Raw genomic sequence first — 22,547 nt, forward strand, 5'->3', positions numbered from 1 at the left:
GTCATTTTGGCTCAATCGATTCTAAACACTGGCAGGGAAAGGGTTAGTATGGTTATTAGTAAACATTTAAACCGTGAAGGTGTGGTGAGGTTTTATTACCAATTTATTAAGATGGCAAAGTCCGGGTCCGTGTTTTTCGACGAAGATTCAATTTACAAGTCCTTCTGCATAACGAAATTAGAACACTTTTACAAAAAAACGGAATGTAATATTACGCTTAGCGTTCAACAAGTTGCCTCTTTGAGAATGTGTTTATTTCCAGTTTCCGTGTATAAATCCCCCACCGGTCTTCTGTCTCTCTAAAACTTAATGGTGGAAGACCGTGCTTTGTGAGGATATTAAATAAGCCTGTAACTGTGCTTTGTGACACTTTAGCTCTCACAGGCGGATCACTGAGTGTCGTTTCGTGTAGACGATACACATAAATCTCAAGTTTATCAGCTAGCCACTGACCAAACTGTTCTGCGGGATGGCACTGCAGCTGCAGCGTTATATTTAACAGCGCAATCAAATATCTATCATGACTAACGGATAATTACCACTCAGGAGTGGTTAGCCCTATGAACAGAGTACTTCAGTAGCTGATAGTTGCTCCGACAGTCAATTTCCCGCCTTTTGCTGAACTCGAGGGATCATTACCGTCAAAGTAGCGTGCATTGTTTTCTTACTTTCCTCCATTCCAATGTTTTTTTTTAATATTTGCAGACAAAACACAACTGATTGCTTGATAATGGCTAACAGATGACGAAACATGTTGTCATTTTACATTAAAATGGACGGAAGTGAGAAAATAAAGCACTTTGCGTTGACTGCAACTACACAAAGTTACGCTACAATCAAAGTTCGTTACCGTGTTCACAATGGCCTGCAGCCGGTCCATATCCTACCTCAGACAAATTCATTCCACAAACTCACATCCTGTTTTAAGACCCTTCCCCCTACGTCTGTTTCTGCGTATACGTTCACAACAAAAATTCCACAGCGGCCATCCCTTTTTAATAAGTATGGAATCTAACAAACCTTAACTGCTGATCTGATTATGTTATGTACGAAAAAGTGGGCCTCCAAGTTACTATTAACGTTACATTTTTGCCATAGAGAAAATTAATGCTTGTCCATTGAACTACCAGAATGTAAATTATGGTTAATGACATTATTGCAGCCTGACAACTAAACCTGGTTCAAATCCCCACACGTACTGAACAGCGTGCTATCAGTAAATTCAGAATCATTTCTGGGGCTTTTTAATTAAAACAATTAGGTTCACGTATATAAAGTTACTTTTTATGTCATCTTTGCACGCTGCCTTCTTCGAAATTACTTGATACATTTAAAAGAAATGTGGTACTGTGGTTGTTACCTGCACTAAATTTGTCAACCGAATTTAATTTTGCTTCGTAAGTTATTGGTACAATGTAACCTCTACATTACATAAAACTTAAATAGTACTTAATTTTGTTTAAAAATGAATCATGATGCAGAAAAAACTTACAGGTTTAGTTAACATACATTACACATTTTAACACAAATGTACGTTATTTTTAATACGTTTAATTAGGGTGAATTTTATCGAAGTATTAATACAAGAAAAAGTATTTTCTGATGTGCTGTGTGATTACCTTCGCAACATTGGTCGTATCTTCAGTAATGGAACAACTAAATCCATTAATGAGGTTCGAAAAATTTCCTCAAACATTTTTCCAAATTAGTCTTAAGCCACTGTACACCATGTTGATACACGCCTTTCAGCTCCTTTCATTAATGGATGTGAAAATGGTTGCATTGAGTCAGGGCCTTCCTTGAAACATTTTACGAAACACCTTGTTCATCATCGGATTCACCGAATCCTACCCTTTGACCACTCAATCCCGTACCTATATATCTTCAAAATCTATTTACAATTTTGCCTTTCTGTTAAGCTGTCCCTTCAGATTTTCCAACACAGTTTTACACAAATTCTATATTTTGCTATCCGTGCTACATGCCCCTACGTTTCTCATACTAAATTATTCAGTATCCCTCGCAAACGTAGGTAATAAAAACAAATTGTGTGGCTATTCTTGTGTGATATTCTTCGCTATTCTGTTATTCGTGTCTAACGTCTAAAGACTACTCGTAGCAAATCGTTCTCAGAAGCTCTCAGTATATGTTCCTCCAACAGAGACAGAAACAAATCTCCACAGATACATAAAATAAGCAACATTACAGTTTCATAATCTCAATCTGGTGTTCCCTATGACGAGTTATAAAAACAATAGATTCTGAAGTGAACAGTAGCAAGCATTATTAGAATTCAGTCCGTTCATAATTTTCAACGAACAGGCTTCCATACCAAAATGCAATCAAACAGAAATGTAACTTAAGAGGGGATTACAGTTACAATCCCACTAAACATCTGCAGTGATTGTATTTTAGTGTTCTGCCTCTCTCTCCGGCTGCATTGTTCCAGACCCGCTAGATCACGGGTTCCTGAACCTTGGGTCGCGACCCATAGTTGGATTGCGAGCATTTCTGAAGGGTTGCCTTACGACAGTCAAAACATAAAAATTATTATATTAATGTTAATGAAGCCAAGTAAATATTTCGAACGACTTTTTATTTTATTTTATTTGTAAATGTTCCTCTATTCACACATTTAATTAAATATAATTATAGTATATAAACAAAAAAATGTGTTTCTAATTTGATCAAAATGGGCCGTAAGGCGAAGAAATTTGAAATGCTGGGTCGCGAAAGAACACTTTGGGAATCGCTGGACTAAATGAAGCCCAGAGCTGGTCGGACGATAAGCCACTTTTGAGTCGCAGCAGAGAACAAAACCTATCAAAGATCGATCGGTGGACTGCAGTATTCATCTGTAGGAAATACTGTGTAGGTACTGTGAGCCAATGAATTACCAGCCATTGATTGTTCTCCCCCATTAAAGTCATCTGACTTGGCTACCTGCCCAGCAGCGGCCCACGGATCATGACTGTTATGTTGACCAAAATAGAAGGGGGGTAAGGTGCAAGTTACCACCCCCACCTACCAGAAACTCCACAATGGCACGGGCCAGAGCTCCATCCACCAACCCGTGAAATCAGAGGAAACTGGAAATCGAAATGGACTACACGCTCCATCCAAAAACGCGTGCTTTGCAATTTCTTATCCTTATAAAAAGTCTGTCAGATACAGACCTTGAACAAATATGTATAAATTTATAATTGATTAATTACTCTAGAAATACTTTACGAAGTGTTTTACCTGCGCAAAATAAACAGCATCGACTTAAAAGAAATAAATAACAAGCAGACAATAATTTAGAAGACGTTAAAGGCATAATTCAGGACAATTTCTCGACTATCACCTTTCGGGAATAAAGAAATTCACGAAAACCTCGGACATTGCGAGCCCACTGAAATGTCTACGAGTTGATACAAATCTATCAACGGTTATACAGGGAGTCTCGCAATGCATGTCATAAAGGATACAGCGTTATTCTACGTCTAAACCAGAATAGAACAGCTATTATGCACATGGGGACTAAAGGACAGAGGTATGAGATGTCTATATATAGGCTTGACAGAGCTCTAAATACATCGTAAGAGCAACATTAAAGACAACTAAAAGGAAAGAGATATTACTGAACGTGCAGTAGTCACAAACAAATGGTCAGAAGCACATTTTTACTACCACACCATGCAATGAACCGTAACTGCTCAGTTAACTGTTAGTATTTAATCTAAGTGACACGTTTATGTAATTGCTTAACGTCCACTAGTGCTTCCACTTAACATCTTGACGAATCTGTAAGAAAGCAGAACACAGTTATCCTTATAATACCCCCGTTTTGTGTAGTCCCTTGCCACGTAATGTCAGCTCGTAGTCCTGAATACATGCGAGCCCTGGATCTAGTCGTGTTGCAGATATCGTTTGAGAGCCTGTTTATTAAATACGCCTTCTACCTTTCCGTCGAGACCTGATCATTCAAACGTTGATGGAGGGAGTACTCCACGGTCAGTCGAAAGGTCTATGAACTTGCTTGTTACCCCCATGGGGGCGTTAGAAGCAGGCTGGCACTTTGATAAAACAAAGTCTCCAATTTGTGGATTCCATTCAGTTTTTCCTGTTTTGCGTTTAAAAATGCAGTTAAAAAAGAAAAGATTGTTGCCAGTTCGCTGAACGCTAATGACTGCAGACGTATGGTGATTTGATATTACTCATTCGTACTCAATTATAATTAAACGTCTCGAAGCAGAAACGGAGATTGATTCGGGGAAGAGAGGTGATGAGCGGCTAGTGATTTGAATGCAAAAGAAGTAAACGGCATAACTGAGGAGATTACAATCTTAGCATTCCCATAATATATTTTCTTCGCAGAATAGCAGAAGACCGAAAGATGCTTTGATAACATGTAAATGTTACAAAAGGCCTACTTTAAAACGTCAAAAACGAAATTTAATAACCAACACAGACTTTATTCTAAAGATATGAGTTGCTCAGCTAGTTTAAGAAATTCACCTCTTTAAAAACAAAAAAGGGGGGGAACGCGATCACAAAATCCAGTCACAAGCGGAGGGAAATAATAACAACAACAACAGCAATAATAATAATAATAATAATAATACTTTTCGCAATAAAATTAAGAACAGATTAAATTCGGAAAATTCTTGTTTCCATTGTCTTCATAATCGTTCATCCTCCTGTGTCATCTCCAAGAACCCAAAGTTTAAATAATAAAACCCTATAATTTTACATGCTGCTTTATATTGAGATGAAACTTGCTACTGTCTCACGTTAAGATAGTTTTTGACAATAAATAATCGAGAAAAAATATCTGACATAAGGGAGATAAAGGAAAAATGACTGCTTAAAATTACATACGAAGCACCTACATAATCGGCCCTCTTCACAAAATATCTTTAAGGTGAATAAATAAAGAATACAGAGAGAGGAAACACATCTTTATATTTGTCTCTGTGAGAACATGATATTTTACTCAGTTACATTGCATGTTATCTACTTCAAATGGCATGTAATACGTTTATATTTTTCGTAGATATACGGAATGCACCTAGAAATATCGAGTACTTTAATTTCGTCTAAATAACGTACAATAGTTGAAAGTAGATGAAAGAATGTATTTGTAGTACTTCATCTCTTTTTCGTACCTTTGTGATCAACAGGACTTGATAACATTTGAAGTTGGAGTAAAGATATCTGAACTGAATTCTGTGCTGACGATGCATACAAATACACACGGATGACTCAAGTCCATAAGCCCAAGTGATATCTGGTGTAATTAATGGCGCTTGATCGTTAGGGCAATCTTATTGACGAGCGTTTGCAGAGTTTCTGTTACTTTACAACTTTGATTTCATTAGCGTAATAAGCCTGGTGCGTGAGATTGGTGGGCCATCCTACAGAACGTCTTAATGCACCATCTGCTTCCCGTTTGGGTAAAGTTCATCATTCACCATCATTACACAGAGCAGGCTAGTGTAGCGGTATCGCTCTAGATTTGTTTTTCAGAAGTTCCCAAATTAAATCTCAACAAAGATCACGGAGTATGAGTAATGCATTTTGTGATTTCCTCATTATAAAACTCTGAATATTATCTTCAAACAGACTACTGGATTCAACTTGCGGTGGCGATCTTGTGAACACGATAACAAACATTCGAGTTAAGTAAAAAACAGGGAATTTCTTCTACGTATGTCAATGTTCGTCCTCTGGGTTCTAACGCCGTATGGACTTACAGGTACTTACAGTTCGCGAGAGTTAATAAAGTCCTGTGACGTAGGCAAGTAATTCGCGCATGCGTAATCCTCCTATTCCTGAGTGGAGATCAATCTTTGGAACAAAGATTTTTCTCACAAGTAGTATCGTTATTTCTCTATTTGTTTTATTACTTTATAAAGTCCAGTGTTTTAAAATATTATAGGTAAAGTTTACAAGCACGACGTTTACCGGTCTGCTAGAAGCGCAACACGTGACTTCCCAGGCCGCTTACGTCACAGGGATTTACTTAACTCTCGCGTGCTGTAGATACCAACGCTTTGGAGAAAAAGCATTGAGTTTTTAATGTTGTCTTCCGCCGCCACGTGGCTCTGCGAGTGGACTGTGTGTGTGTGTGTGTGTGTGTGTGTGTGTGTGTGTGTGTGTAGGGAATGAGTAAGTTGTTAACAAGAGTTTAATTTTGTCAGGGGAGATTACACTGCATAAGCGATGGAGTTCTCATATCGCAGTATTTAAATAAGGAAAAGTCTGTCCTATTTAGTTCTCAAGTATTTAGCAACATTCCCTCAGTAGCGATTGAAATCCTTTTGTCGTAACTGGAGCAACAGTTTCTATTTCAGGGATTTTAGTTAAAATTTCCTCTTACTCATACATTCAACTTTTCTATCTAATTGACATGGAACTGGTCTTTTCCTTGAAATGCTGATAGTCTGATTTAACATGATCCATCTATGCCCCAAATTATCTTGTTCCTTGAGGATACTTGATCAAGATTATGTTATAAACTTTTATTTTTTTCATCTCATCATCAGTGGCAATCAAATTAACTCCCTGATAATGACCTCTTGAGGTCGAAACGAGTTTGGCACTAAATGTCTTCTCAAGTAAAAACAGTTTTGTTTGAATGCATGATTTCTTTCAATACACTGCACGGTACGCAATGTTTCACGATTAAGCTCTTAAATGCTATATGTAGCTTTATCATTGTTAATCATCAGATTTACTCTGTTTTTATCTCACAAATGCATTATTTTTTATATTTTTACGCATGCAAATGAACAAATTGCATAGCGCTCAAAGTACAGGGCAATTTATATACCACAATGGGCAAGAAATTTACCTATTTACCTTTCTCGTGTTGTTATCAGATCAGTTGAAAGTTATTCATGTAACTGGCAAATCATAAGACGTTGCACTGAGTAGAGGTAATTTAAATATACGTCTGATTTTTTGTCTGTTTAGAAGTACAATTTATTTTACTACTATTTTATTGAATAAAGGAACGTTAAACGAAGACAATATTTATATCGGAAAATAGCGTCTTTCTGAAATACGTTCCATTTAAAACATACTTACGCTTTCACTTTAAACGGCTCTCTGTTGTTCAGTTTGAACAAAACATGAGTGACTAATGCAATTTTTGGACGAATGAATTAAATAAATTCCTGCTCATTGAGAATGAAGCTAGTGAACAACAATATGAAATTAAATAATAGATAAGATTTACGCACAAGGAAGGGTTAATAACCAAATAATGGCAGTAGGGAAGAAATACATAAACAAATTAACAGATAGAGACAAACGCTTCACTTACCTTCCATCCCTCCGTCACATTGACAGTCCACATGCAGTCAATGGGTCTGGTCAGCTGACTCGTCTTGTCCAAATAAGAAGGATTTATGTAGCTGGTGTTCAACCAGCCCTCGTATCCATCCGAATAGATCTTGCATGCGGGCATCTCCACGAGCTTCCCACCTTCAACAGTGAGAGTAATAAAACTTCGTAAGGTTGGCTGGCTGGATGTCTGTCACACCGAGTCCCGACCCAACGTCACGTAGCAACAGGTTCTCCGCTCCACTACTGACATCTTTCGGCTACATTTTAAATCTATTTTAGTAGACGTCACCAAATTACACGTTTCAAGGCCACGGAATAACTCCACCTATTTACCGCGCGGCTCCAAGGCAAATACGATAGCGTTGCTGCAGTGTTGGTGCGAGTTTCTTGCGACCTTGAAGCACACAATTTGGTAACGTCCGCTAGAGTGTCAAGCCATTATCTGATTAAGAAGCCGCTGTATGCAGAAATGCAAGCCAGCCAAAATAATCGTAGAAAATATTAATTTCAAGCTAATATTTATTACGTAAATTCGTTCTTATTCTTTCGTTAAAATTCTGACTTTTCATATTTTAAATCGTATGCCACGAAACTCGCGCAATAAATTATGAACAAAATTAACGTAGACCATTTTAATAAACTACAGACAATACGAATTTCTCTCCGTACTGAGTCCATGAAGTGACTAGAGCAAACTCGCGTCCAATGCGGGGGGATACGTCCCCGAAAGTGGCGAGTTCGGTAAATCCGCGGTGAACGAACTCAGTATTGTATGGGATTAATGTGGATACGTAAACGCGGCCATGGAAAATCAAAGTGTAAAAGCAATAAAATAAAAATTAATGATAATTATTTATGAAAAACTGTAATATGATAAATTACCATCGGGAAGTTAGGCTTTAAAATTAAAAAATAAATGGAATGCTTGGTATAAAAACACACATTTCACTGCAATATATACGATCGTCTGTAGCTTCTTTAATATAGAATGTGCCAAAAACACGTATACACATAATACGGAATATTAATTTTGTTATCGATCAACTGTGCCACGAAGTTAACGGTGGTAATTTTGAACACCTGTATTAGATTTTCTAATACCAATGTTGACATGTATAATGGTTTATTTTATGAAAATATCTTCATTTCATTCATTGAATGTGTGTATACATCTTTTTGGGATAGCTTGTAGTACCAATAATTTTCACACAGCGTGTTTGGCAAACCGTATATAATCGAATTTTCCGATTTCTGCAAATAACTGTCCGCATTTATTTTAAGGCGTATATTTATCCGCGTCGGACGAATCAGCATTAGAGGAGCTCACCTGGTTCAGGCAAAACCGACTCGTACACAGCAGTGAACCCGGCTCCTTCGATAGAATCGTCTGATTTGAATCGCAGCCAGAGATATCGAGAAGAGGATTCGATAATATCTGGGAAGGTGTTGCCGCAGAATTTGTGCTTCAGCTGGTCGTAGCCATGTTGACCGTCCCGAACCTCCAAGAAGTCGTACGTGCAGTTTTTGCTGTATTCCAAGTCGAACTTGTTCCTGAAGTCCAGCTTCAGCAAGTGACCGGGCTCCGCTGTAACCAACGACATCTCTTGGAAAAGTGGCAAACAAATGCTATAAAGAAAATACATTCTCTCAGGCGATATTAAGATGATTCGACTAGAAACTAAGAATGTGTTATAATTCGAGGTTCACGATATTAAAAAAGTAAAATTTAAGGAAATTTTGAACAGTAGCTAAAAAAAACGAAAAAGGGGAAAAACAGAAATGGGAAAAATGAAAAAATAAATCAATTTCACTAAAAAATAAAACTAATGCTAATTTAGGTAATTGAATAACACTAGCAATTGATAGTTTTATTAGAATATTTCTGAACTTTAGTAACAGAAATGTTCATGGCATACTCTGTATACGTCGATTACATTTAAATTATGGACTCAGAATTACACAGCAACATAAATTAATTCCCAACGTGATAGTCGCCGTCAGGCAGGAAATTAACGCCACCTTCCTTCCAAGAACTCGATTGACTGGTCGGCAACGTTAAGTGAGAACAGCGTAATTTACAAACAGCCTCGCCAACTTGCTAATGTGAAAATCCATACAATTCTCAATATTCCCAATCTTGCGTCTCTGTTTATTCCCTTCCAAAATTCTTGGAGTCTCCCAGGGGATTCTCCCCTATCTTGCATCCCTAATTCGTGCAATTGCAATGTTTTAGTCCAGCGATATTTTCCCCACAAGCGACAGCATTTCTTTAAATGATAAGGAAGATTACTAACAATGTCGAATTTAATTGTCTTCTAATAGTCTGATTTACAATATGGCCAGTCCTGTAACCTTGTCTTGGCAGAAAGCAGTTCCAGATCAGACCCGAGGGCCTACACCAGATTTTTGCTTAATGGTACTTAGGGTTCTCTTCTCGGGACATAAGTGGCAAAAGAACTTAATACATCGATCAATAGACATCATGTCAGAATGTATGTTTCTGGGCTAAAGATAGTCCCTTGGTCTAGAAAGCACGGCGGTTCATAACCATATTTTCGTGGTTAGAATTTAATAATATTGGAAACTACATATTTATCTCCTATTACAAACTAAGCATTAGGGAACTTATTTTTGCTACCTTACTATGCATCTGTTGGTTAATTGCAATCCAGTGCTATGGGCCGCGCATCTGTTACTTTATAAAATTTTGAACGGTCACTTTGTGGTTATATAGAATTATATTATGTTCTTAATAGCATGTTTTAAATTTTCAAGGAAGACCCAGTACCATGAAACGAGTGTTATGGTTATTTTATTTCCTTGGATAGAAATTAAGTTACTAAGTTTATTTAAGCTATTTGCTTTAATTTAATACTTAATTAATAAAAGTTCGCACGTCTCAGGTCCAAATGGCGGAAGGTAGTAATTTCCTGTTCAAGTGACAGGCGAGGTGAGAATCCGAACCATGGACTACCCTAGCAAATAGAGACGGAGTGTTCTGTAAAAGCAGATCCCGGCCGAGTTCTATTTATGTAGTAATTACCCAATTACGTGTCGCAGAAGCTTGAGATATGGCAATTAGCGGAGACATCCCAGCAGGGGGCCAACATGGAATGCGTCCAGTTGCCAGTGTCACAAGGTGACAAGAAAGTTCTGGCGCACAAATCACGTGAACAAGATATTAAATGTAACGCACCTATCCTGGTAGTTATTGGAGCATTTTGATGCAGATGGGAGGATATTATTAGAATGTATCTTTGAAATGGATGCAGAATTTTAGTCGGAAATCGTGACGGGAAAAAAAGAAACACTTGGAAGACCCTGGCAGAGATGGGACAATACAATTGGAATGGATATTAATAAAACAGGATGTGAGGTTGTAGGTTAGATTCCAGTGGGGTGTGGGGTGTCTTCCGAATATAGAAATGTAACCTCGGGTCCCGTTACAGGCGAGGAATTTAAGTTTTTCCAGGACTCTGCTCCATGGAATTAGATTTTTATAAATTCCAGATGTGCAGGTATCGAATATCTTAAGTTTATTAAGCTGGCTGAGAATGGGACCGAAAATTGTTGCACAGAGGTCCCAGTGAAATCGGAAAATGTCTTGAACAGCTCAAGGTATACCCTTACAACGACGCGGTAATAATGGCCTCTCCTTTCGATTTTAATAAGTTAACGAGTCTGAATCCTTATATTTCATTTAAACATGAACACGAGTATTCTTGAAAAAGTCTTTGTGAGCCACCCTACATTTAAAGGAGTTAAAGGAGTTTATTTTTAAGTATTTTCGTATTGGAACTATAAACTGTTAAAGGAAATTTTTATCAACAGAGAACCTTCCAAAATTATTACCAACCTTCACAATCAATGACAGTTCTTACATATTTTGATAAAAGATAAAACGTACTGAAGCGAAACACGGACGTACAAGAAACTGGATTTATTGAACCGTTGCATATCCGCGTTTCAGACGAAATGTTTATAAAAATAATTTTATCATATTTCTATACCATTAAAACTATATATTTCGACACAAGTCACACACACACACACACACACACAATATGCTTATACATAGGCACTGTATTTTAGTCTGTGTTGCTATAATTATGAAAGAACAAACCTACTTTTGGAGAACTAACTCGTGGTCTATTTAAGTCACTATTCTGTATCCGCTTGGAAAGTTCTTTGTTTAGAATCATAATTAGCTGCACAGGTGAACTTCATAGCCAGACCACCGTACATTAAACGCCCGTTGTGCTACAAAGTTTCGTCAGTTAATGAAACGCTCACTTATGCGGCTTGAGGACTTCCGAAGTGACGTAGCAAGGCAGAGCGTGCACAAATTACCGGCGAGGAGCGAAACCGAAATATGGCCCACTTACGTGGGACGTTGCTCCAGATATGGGAGTGATGATATTTCAGATTCTCGCGGTGGCATGTATGAAGATTACTGACTTCTGGTATGGGGCGCCGCCTACCGACATTTCAGAAGTTCTTATTTCCTCCTTCATCAAGGTGAATATTCTCTCATGTCTACGTTCTGGTCTCCGAATTAGTATGTATGATCTGAAACTTTCACGGCGACAAAGTATAATAAATTCTTCTCGGGCTACGGTGTAAGGTTGCTTAATGAAGAAAACACCATTTCCAGAACCATCTTCATGCTCGTCCTCAGACACATTAAGACACTTTACAAGGCTGGTAGAACGAGAAAAATTTATTATGTGATTTTTGACGTGAATACGTCTTTAAAGTCAGACCGCTATATGGGGTACCAGGACGGAAACGGCGATGTAACGTTTGCAGGGTGATCCATTCCGACACTATAACTTCGTGACTAATAACACGATTCAAATAAATGTGGTCTCGTTCGATCGGGTATACGACTACGATGCGAGCATGACCTTCAGTTGGCGCCGCGCAAGAGCGAGGCGCGGGTGGGGGCCCGCGGCGACTGGCGGCCATTTTTGGCGTGGGCGAAAATTTCCGGGCAGTATATCTCGAGACTCCGATGTGCTAGCGAACTGATTTTGGTGCCAAACGAAAGATCTCGTATAGATGTGTCGATTTAAGCCATTTCGTTACTTTCATTTCATTCCGATATCCCAAAGAAAATATTACCCGCTAACGCAGACGTATTCACGTAAAACCCACGGCCGTGTCCCCGACACAGAAACACCCCGAGTTTTTGGCATGTTTCCAAGCCAATAGCCCACTTTAAAATATTGTTACTCCTTGCGTGTGATTGAGCCTTGACAAATCTATGTGATGCCTACAAACTGTAAAACTTATCATGTATTTTTTCCCACGCCACTATTACCTCATTATTCCTGGACACAATATTCTCATCAGCACTCCGTTCTTAGACTTGCTCCATCTCTGTTCTATCCTCAAAGCGTGATACCAAGTTTCACGAAAATATGAAGCAAAACAAACATATTTATTTTAAAATAAAATTTGGGACAAGACGGCTGTAGCAACTGAAAGTTGACTTTTCACGTGTGACCGTATGTCATTATTCGAAGACAGAACATTAATTCGCAATGTCGATAGACAAGTGTCGGGAAACTAAGCATTTTATTTGGAAAGACGTTGGAGGTTCCACATCACTAACACGTGTCGGAGCGTTTCAACAACAGAGATCATAATCATGGTAATAAATACAGTGTTGAAATGTTATGGAGTGAAATAACGAGAAAGAATAATTACTTATTATTGAAATATACGAAGGAAGGGGTGAAAGAAGTAGATGGAAATTAAGAAATAATGTATGAAAGAATAAATAAGTAAAATGTTTCGAAATTAAGTATGAAAAGAGAAAAAAGAAAGTAAGCATACAGGAAGGAAAGAATTAAATAAAACAATGTATGAAAAACAATATAAGGAAGGCAATAAGAGAGTAAGAAAGAAAAATAGGCTTTGCTTTGCTTTGCTCCTTAGCTTCGTGTCAGAGTTGACGGTCGCACTTGAATGCCTCGTCTCCGTTTGGAGACCTTTTTATTAAATGCTTAATTGTTTGATAAAGCTACGTCAGGACTGAGGTATGCAGTAGTTCATGGACTGGCTATGGCATGCTGGCTGAGTGGTCAAATCCAGAAAGCTGTGGTTCACATTCCTCAGCTCTGGGCCGTGACCAAGAATAAACCATAACAGCGAATTCCGTGAGCATGACCATAGCAGCCCGTTCACGTTATAGAGACGGTTCAGCCAATACATGCACAACTTTGCCAGGGCGCGGTTGGGTATAGAACTACTTCTTACTGCAAGTTCAGGCAAAAGTCGATGTCGACAAAGAGCGGTGCTTCGCTGTCTGTGGGTCGATTCTTAAGCAAGAAAATCATGAATTCTCTGCTCCTAACTTCGGTAACATCCAGAGTTATAACACGCATCTATTCTGCCAGACATTATTAGTGATCAATAAAGCAATGTCTTGGTGACAACTGGTGTTATAATTTAAACTACACACAGCAGAGACTTTGTGGAGAAACTGACAATTCCTCAGTTGGCAAAGAAATTCTCTATATTTTATGGAACCCTGAAGTTCTTTGACGCGGACCTTATCCTGAGCTACATGCATCAAGCCCATAAGATCATTCTTTAGTTCTATACGATTCTCTTTAATATTATCTTCCCGTCCGCGCCCAGGTTGAGGCTTCTGCCCTTCGGGACTTCCGACTACAATTTTGTATGAATTTTTCGTCTCCCAACTTCAATATCTTAAATTTGACCACACTGATAATGTCTGGTGACGCATAAGAACCGTGAAGGTCCTCACATCGTTCTAAAAATTTCATAACAAATAAGTTTCATTCCAATTTGTACAAAACATTAAGTAACATTTGTATCCATGTAATCTGTGTTAGATTTAAGTTTCGTCGTACATTACTGCCCAAGGCAGGATGTTCTGAGTGACCCCTACACTGCCAGAACAGAATCCAAAGAACTAGACCACGAATTTAGTAGAAAGCAGAAATACGTACAGAATTCTGGGTGGAGAATCCGGTGAGAAAAGATCACTATGGTCATCTAGTCGCAAATGAAAAGATAATATTAAAATTTACCTTAAGGCAACGGCATTTTAAAAATGGTTCACGTTTTCACGTTAGGGAACAGTAATAAGATTCCGGTCTCCATAAAAGGCAAGAAATTTATTGACCGGAAGAGTGACTAATAACTTCTCTATAATTACCTTGCTACGTGGAATAAACCCGGTTAAATATGAAAATCAAACAGCAGAACACGTTCATTTTCTGAAGACATTCGTCCTCAACTCTCCCTGCAATGTTCGAAAATATCAGTCGTTTAGTTTTGTGGTCCATCTTCTTTAACCCGGATTGTTATTCTCCACACTAGTACAGGCCCAGCAACTCGGCGTCATTAAAATATTGTTGAGAGACCATCGTCACTGCGTAAGCGCGCACGTGCGCACGTGCACATCTCACTGAGAAACTAGCTCAGCTGGCCTGCTATATTTACAGGCTTCTCAGTGGAGTCCAGAGAGCGCCATAAAACTTCGTTCGACAGATTACACACAGTCTCTGGTTTACCACTGATCCTTTTGCGCTCAGTCTGAAGTTGCTGTTTCGAATCCCAGAGGACACAGAATTTTGCTGCCGACGACTGTAGCCAAGTATCCTTGCTAAACAGACGTACGCTTCTGGCACTACAGTGTCCGTGTGGCCCTACCCCACTCATAACAATTTCACTAATTGAAGGATTTGCATGGTTATTTGCATAAACTGATGTTGAAACTGATTCTGTGTTTTAAGGGATTCATCCTGTTGTGTGATAATCGTTGGGTTGACAGCACGTCTACAGAACAATTCTCGACCCCTTCAGCTTTTCACCTTAACTACATCCACATAGTCCACTCTACTTACGTAGTTAAGCTGCTTAAGACACAGTACATTTCGCGGTAAAGTCCGCAACAGAAAATGTGTATACAAATTAGCTGTTATATCTGTTTAAAACATAGAATGAGAACCACCTAACATTAATCAATTAAGGTAGAAACGTTTAGTGTATTTTAGAAAACATTTAAACTGCTTCTGTGTGCTAGCACCGTGCAAACGTTGGCTTACTATCGACGTTTCAGAGGACTATTCTCCTCTATCACCAGGTCTAAAGTGAGGAATGTCGGGAAATAATCGCTTCAGATCTCATGAAGACTGTCCTCTGAAACGTCGGCGAAAGGTATATTTTCTGTAATATTGTATATTCCTATTCTGATGACACTGTTTTCTAAAGTTTATTTTGTTGTGTGTAGATAAGTATCACTTCACGTTCATTTCTCTATTCTGTTCTTCAGTTCGAACGACAGGCTGTCATCGGCAGTCCGTAAAGTTCTCCTGCAAGTTACAGAGAGACAGTTCTTTTCTTCTTGCACTCGTCGAGCCTAATATTGACATAAACTCAACCGAACGCTATTGACGGATTTCTAGGAAAAACGGCATTAATCCAAAATCTGTCAGTTTCAGTTATTGTTGTCACCTTATGTGCCAAACCTGCACTTATAACGGGGTAATACCATTCTAGGAAAAATCGCATTTACCTAGAAGAAAATGATTGTTAAAATATATAAGATTATAAAAAATATCGCACGTCTAACGACTTTCCCGTAAATCAACATCAGCACATGCGCAAGAGCTGTATTTTATGGTATTAATACGTTGTATGGCGTTACAACGTGCTTAGTCCTGTAACTGAAACCAGACTATGACAATTAGTGCAGTTTCTTTTAAACTAGTAATGCTTTGACAATGGAGATCAGATAACAGCTAATATTGAGTGAACAGCAGCGCTAAAAACTGAGAAGCTTATCACACTTATTTTGTCTACCTTTTGATACACTTTGTTTGTGTCTGTACACCGTATTTTCAAAGTAAAACTTTGATGTTCTACCAGTGCAATTGTAAAGAATGATCAGCAGTGTTAGGAACTTCGCCATTTCTTTACATAATAAATTTTGCTGCCTGCTGTGCTGTGCTATTTATCAAGCAAAGCCTACATATGTCCACTTAGTTTTACCTTATTTCTACGAAATTAAATTACCTACATAGCTGTAGCTATATTTCTACGTTGCAAAACACGTAAATGCATCGACACAAAATAAAAGTATCACGAAATTTTAATTTAATCAGCCGTTGGATGATTTTATTTCTTTTCTTTTAGTTTTATTTCACAAAAAGTTTAATTTTGGACTAATATCGCTTTTCGTATAAACCCCTCATTGAGAACCATGAAACCTAGAAGCAAAGCTTTCATGAGAATTGCTGCCAGCTGTAAGAGTGTCTTGTAAAAATACAACCGGACAAAGCGATGGGAGTCTTTTCTGTCGTTTTCGGGGAGGTCCATGAATCAACAGGGGCTCTCTAGCTTCACTGAGATTTGTCTGAAGTCCTTACATTTACATTTGTGCGTTTAAAGTAAAGCGCTCTTGGAAGAGTGGACTCCTAGCGTTACGGCAATGAACGTTCATCACAAACAATATTCACGTCTAATTGCTAACAATATTCATATTCCCAGAGAGTGAAGTAGATTGTGTCATCGATTCTACTGAACATATTTTGATAAAATAATGTACTGGAAATTAATACAAATGGCTGACACACAAATTTAATATTTGTCCCACCTCGGTCAAATATAACCACAATTACACTTGATGTTGAAATTAATCTTTCATTATTTTTTTACCAAAGGATGGGCGATCGAATATAGGCCTGCACTACATAACATATAATATCTTTTATTTGAAATGCTTTTTCACTATTGACAAGAATAAACTTCCGCTCCACGCAGTTTGGTATCAGCTGGATGACTAGATGAATGAATTTCGTTCAGTTTTATGTGTGTGTGCGCGTGCGTGGTCTCTTTCATTCAGACTTTCCAACATGGATTCTGTATGCCTTTTTCTGTGTTAGGTTATACTGAGTTTAGCCACGGGACCCCTATAAGGATAGCCGGTTCCCAGACCGGTAACTGAATTTGAGACCGACGGAATATTAAACAATTAACCAACACACCGTTAATTGTCCCACGTTTTGAAGAGTTATCTGAAATTTAAAAAATATAAAATATACATTTATCATTTTATTATAAATTATTAATTTACGCTAGTATGGATTCGGACTTTGTAAAATCTGTGGGGTGTGGGCTGCCATTGCTTACATTTCAAATTCTTTGAAACAACATTTTAGATATAACTCTCTATGACCTGTAGACACACAATTTCACGTACCCATACCTAATGGTTCATTAGTTATCACTATCAAATCGTATGCTAAATATCTCGCGTTAAAACCATTTTGTTCTTGTTTTTTTGTTCAAAATAACATATTTTTAAAGAAAAATTATTATAGAAACATTATGGCTCTTTTCCAGTACGCCAGTAGTGACACTACTTTTATTCCACGTTAGCATCTCGCACTTTCCCCATGTTGGTATTATCAATTGTCATACAAAATTAAAACTTGTTAAGGACGGGAGATATGATTCATCGTCCTGATGACGGAGGCAGTATGACCTCTGAAACGTTGGTAAACATCGACCAGACTACACAGCGCAACAACCCAGAAGACAGAAATCTTCATACTCTGATGACGGAGGCAGTATGACCTCTGAAACGTTGGTGAACTTCTATCAGACTACACATCGCAACAACCCAGAAGACAGGAATCTTCATACTCATCGCCCTGATGACGGAGGCAGTATGACCTCTGAAACGTTGGTAAACATCGACTAGACTACACAGCGCAACAACCCAGAAGACAGAAATCTTCATACTCACCGCTGTGAAAACCTCAAATCTTACAGATATGATGTTCATACGAAGTTTCGCTAAGATCTGTAGCTAAATTCACAAGTAATGGCGTCCAAAATTCTATATATAACGCTGCTGCCTCAATTTCACAATCATTGAGGCTCCAGTATCGTCATTTTCATGCATGAAGTGCGGACGCACTACGATTACAAGCTAAAAGCAACGTCCAAGTCGTTAAAAGTGACATGTCACAATGCTACGTTTCGCGGAGAGGAGAATTTATTGAAAGCTGGGAAACTACTTGAATTTGCGTTTGTTAAGAACAACATGAATTCATGAGTAGGCTGAAGTCGTTAATATGTTGTAAGATTTTTAATAAACTCTTCAGTTTCGGAAGTAGGCTGAAAAACTTTGAACTTTAAACTCATTAAAAATATTGTTAACTTGAAACAGTTTAGTAATAAGATTAAAGTTTGTTTCAAGTTTCAAAACAAGTCAGTTTGTAAGTACAATCAATGTGACGATAGATCCGCTTCTAAAGTTAGTATTATCTGTTTTATAAAACGTTTAGGGCACTTAACGAATACTTTCTACTGAGTGAGATTTGAGATTCTCACAGCGGTGAGAACAAAGATGGCTGTCTTCTGCGTAGTAGCGCCGTGATGCGGTAGAAGGTTACCATCGTTTCAGAGCCTCCTGCTACCTCTATCATCAGGATGAGCGAGTGCTCAAAAGTAGTCACAAACTGGCAATGCTGATAACTTTTTATGTACGAATAAATTTCTAAAATCTAAGTGTCGAAGTCGAGTGTTAAAATGAAACTGTTACGTGATTCAAAGAAGAAGACGAGTGGCTCAAGGACTGACATGGCGAGGGAGACTGTCTCAAGATGGCGATATCGTCACATTTTCCAATTAGATGTATCAGCACTGCTTCCTTGTGATTTGGCGACACGTAAACATGTTCGCCTCTCTCGCTACAATTAGGCATAAAATTGCGCCTATTAGATTTGATCTGTCTCTCCTTAAGTCTGCATGTAATAACAATTGAATATGCTCTCATTTAATGTGATGACTAGACAATTTCCTAGTTCTGTACTGTTTTGGAAATAATATAAGTTAATTAGTTCTTTATCGTTATTTTAAAGATTTAAAGCATTTTGTACCTACTTCCTTTAACAATCAGTAACTCTAATTTTTTTACTTATGGTTTTCGACGATTTTCAGTGTACACAGCGATTATTTTCTTAAACAACGTTAACCAGTTGATCTTTGTAACGGATAAGAGCCGTGTTTTCTTTGCGGTACGAAATAAATTATTAAATATTATTTAGGCGATCTTCGGTTTCAATGGCCATCTCGACACAGGTTTTCCTTGGTTTTCCTCTGTCTTCAAGCAAATGCTGAGATGGTTCCCAAGTTCCAAGTTGTTATTGCATCCTTCTCATGCAGCCCTCCCGATTTAAATTAATCAAAATTTACCACCCCTTAAAGGCGTCAAAATTTAACCCCCCCATCCCTCAGCAGGAACTTCTAAGTTAAGTACTAAACTTCCAAATTAATAGCCTCAGCTCTCTCTAATACAAATTCAAAATTTCGTCTTTTCTGCCAATTATTGCACTAACGTCTTCACTCTTACTTTATCCTTAACAGAAGGACGAGCGGGCATTGCCTGGGGACCTTCTAACCCCCCTGAAATCGAAGTGTCTCTCACTTCTCTCCCCCACCAATTTCCTCTTTCTCCCTCTCTCATCCCCTTCGGTCTCAAGGATTAAGTAAATGCTGCCACAGTCTTTGTCTTCCATAACTAGGCATAAGTTATATGAAATTTATCAAACACGACAATCTGAAAATATGAATTCAATAGCAACACCAGACGACAAGACGCTAAACCCCAGAAGACAGCCATTTCCGGTTGTTGAGTCCCGACGGTATCGACTGGAGATCATTCGGCATTCAGCCTGTGGACCAATTCCTCCATATCATTTCTGCGTCAGCTCTAGTCTCCAATAAACGTTACGGTAACTGCAGGCCTCTCTCCAATGGAACGCGCTTCGAATTGAATATTCAGAGACATGTTCTGGTTTCAACTCCAGTGTAAGAGAGTCTACAGCTGACACTTCACACCCGCGAAAGGATACAGTAGAACTCCAATAATTCCCCCGTAGGTGACAGGGTCTTAAACACAACGCGAAGAATTCTCTTCACAGAGTAATCTCGGTTCCGGGATGAACAAGATTCACAAGCGAGGAAGGGCGGAATGGATAAACGAAAGGAAATGAAAGGCAACAAAACAAAAGAATATCAGAAAGGAAAATAGCAAACATGAAGAAAGAATGAAAGCACAAACAGAGAAGGAATTAAAGAAAGCAAACAAAAGAAACATGGAAAGAATGAAAGGCAAATATTTGTCGATATGGAGTGTGTATATACAAGGAAGAAATGGTAATATATCGGGGTCATCATGCCATAAGGGAGTACCAATGTAACTGCGTAATCGGAGATATTTTGTTTAACAACATAAAATAATGGGAATAAGTCAAATCGGCCATTTTGTTGATACGACATTCTGTTACGCAGTAAAATAACATGTGTGTGTTCTATCGCCAGCTGACAACAATAGAATATTACTCAACAGGTGATCACTGTACCTTTCTTTCGATAATACTCGTGTTAAGTTTATGTAAACATCGAGAACATCAACGAATCTAAAACCGTGAAGAGTACTACTTTCGAAAAGCATTTTTAACAGTCTGGTCCTCTCCGCTTTATTTATTGACCAACGTGTTAGTATCTTACTTTAAGAAGTCGAGCTGATTTAACATGTAGCGTGGGGCACATCTGTCCTTATTTCTAACATGATCGCAGACTGTCCGCCCATCTGCTGTATTAGCAAGCGGCCCACTTGTTTAAAATGTATCTCTTATTGTGAGGCTGAGCTTGTATATAAGCAAGTCTCAACTCAAAAACTTCAGAAAGGATTCTGATTAAATTTGGTACTTTCAGGTTCACAATAAAATGTTACAAGCGGGTTAGATGTCATGCGTTGGCCACGTGTAATTCCTACTTTACAGAAAATTCATATACAACTTTGTAACTCCATAAACTTCCCCAAATTAGTACATTTTACGCAGAAATCAGTACATGACATAAAATATAGATTTCATTGTGGTCTACAGCTTTTACTGGAGAACGTGTACCATAACGCGAGGAAAATAACTGAATGACTCGGGTCCTTATGATTAATGTCGTGTGACTCGCAGTAAATGTGTTTGTAGAAAGTCAGATTCAAGACCAGTTAGCAGTAACGAACGCATTCGAAGAATGCATACAGAATTATAATTATGGGAAGAGGCTACTTTAGAGACTATTCAAAGATGGGAGTATAATATTAAAATGGATCTTAAATAAGGTAGATTCAAATATAAACCCAAAATTAATGAAAATGGCAGATGTTGACCTCACTGAAATAGAGAAATTAGAAAGCGTTCTTGGAACAACTAGAAATAAAAAATCCCAAGGAGTAGATGGCATGAATGTGGAGCTACTGAAATATGCACCCAAAGAGATTAAATCTAGACTCTTCGACATTATTAATATTTGTTGGAAGATGTGTATTATCCCTGAGGAATGGAAAAGAGGACTGGTATACTCCGTATTCAAGAGAGGAATTAGACAGGACTGTAAAAATTATAGAGGTTATCAGCTTACTAAACGGAGCCTATAAAATATATGCAAAGATGATAACCCGACGAATGAATGTAATCAGCGAACAAATATTAAGTGAAGAACAATGTGGCTTTCGGAAAGGACGATGGCTCAGATGGCATATTTACCATGGGACAAATAATACAAAAGAGACGGGAGTTTAATTTGCCAACGTGCAAATTATTTATCGATTACGAAAACGATTTCGGCAGAGTGTCTCGAGAAAATCAGTGGGAAATCATGTCCTAAAGAGGCTCTGCGAACAAATCAAGTTGTCAAACAAGGATGTCCAATGTCACCGGCTCTTTTTAACATATACATTGACAATGTCATTAGACTAAGGCAGGATACTTTACAGAAAAAATTTATAATAGGAAATACCGTTTATTTGCAGACGATCAGGCTATCTTCAGTGAAACAGAAACAGATATCCGAATTGCAGCTAATAAGCTGCATGAAATTGCAAGACAGCATAATATGAAAATCTCTGGGATAAAAACCAAGACAATGACATTTCTAGGGAAAAAAACCCACATGAGATGTAAAATAATGATAAAAGATCAGATAATAGAACAGGTAAACAATTTTAACTACTTGGGACTAATGTGTCGTACTGCCAAAAAGAAGACATAAATATTAAATTAAGTAAATCTTATAGAATGTGCGGAACAATAAGCCGTACATTAAGGGGCAAGACCATGAAAGAAACACAAATGAAATTTACAAACTGATGGCAGTACCGG

General features: G+C 38.1%; 1 protein-coding gene across 6 annotated transcripts in view; it reads right to left on the reverse strand.

Annotated features, from left to right (window-relative positions):
• Neto (Neuropilin and tolloid-like) overlaps positions 1-22,547 on the reverse strand; it is a 304,172-nt gene that overhangs the window by 53,206 nt on the left and 228,419 nt on the right. For 5 of the 6 annotated variants that reach the window (XM_087343435.1, XM_087343436.1, XM_087343431.1 and 2 more), the window contains 2 exons: positions 8,663-8,920; positions 7,313-7,473 (listed from right to left, as the gene is read on the reverse strand). In XM_087343435.1, the coding sequence (XP_087199561.1) occupies positions 7,313-7,473; positions 8,663-8,920 (419 nt within the window). Of the gene's footprint in view, positions 1-7,312; positions 7,474-8,662; positions 8,962-22,547 lie in introns of all 6 variants that reach the window. The other variant, XM_087343437.1, reaches the window with a different exon arrangement.

Source organism: Zootermopsis nevadensis, unplaced genomic scaffold (assembly GCF_977971745.1).
Source record: "Zootermopsis nevadensis isolate Lab colony 2312 unplaced genomic scaffold, Znev_1.0 Znev_ptg000006l, whole genome shotgun sequence".
In the NCBI taxonomy this organism is placed as follows: domain Eukaryota; kingdom Metazoa; phylum Arthropoda; class Insecta; order Blattodea; family Termopsidae; genus Zootermopsis; species Zootermopsis nevadensis.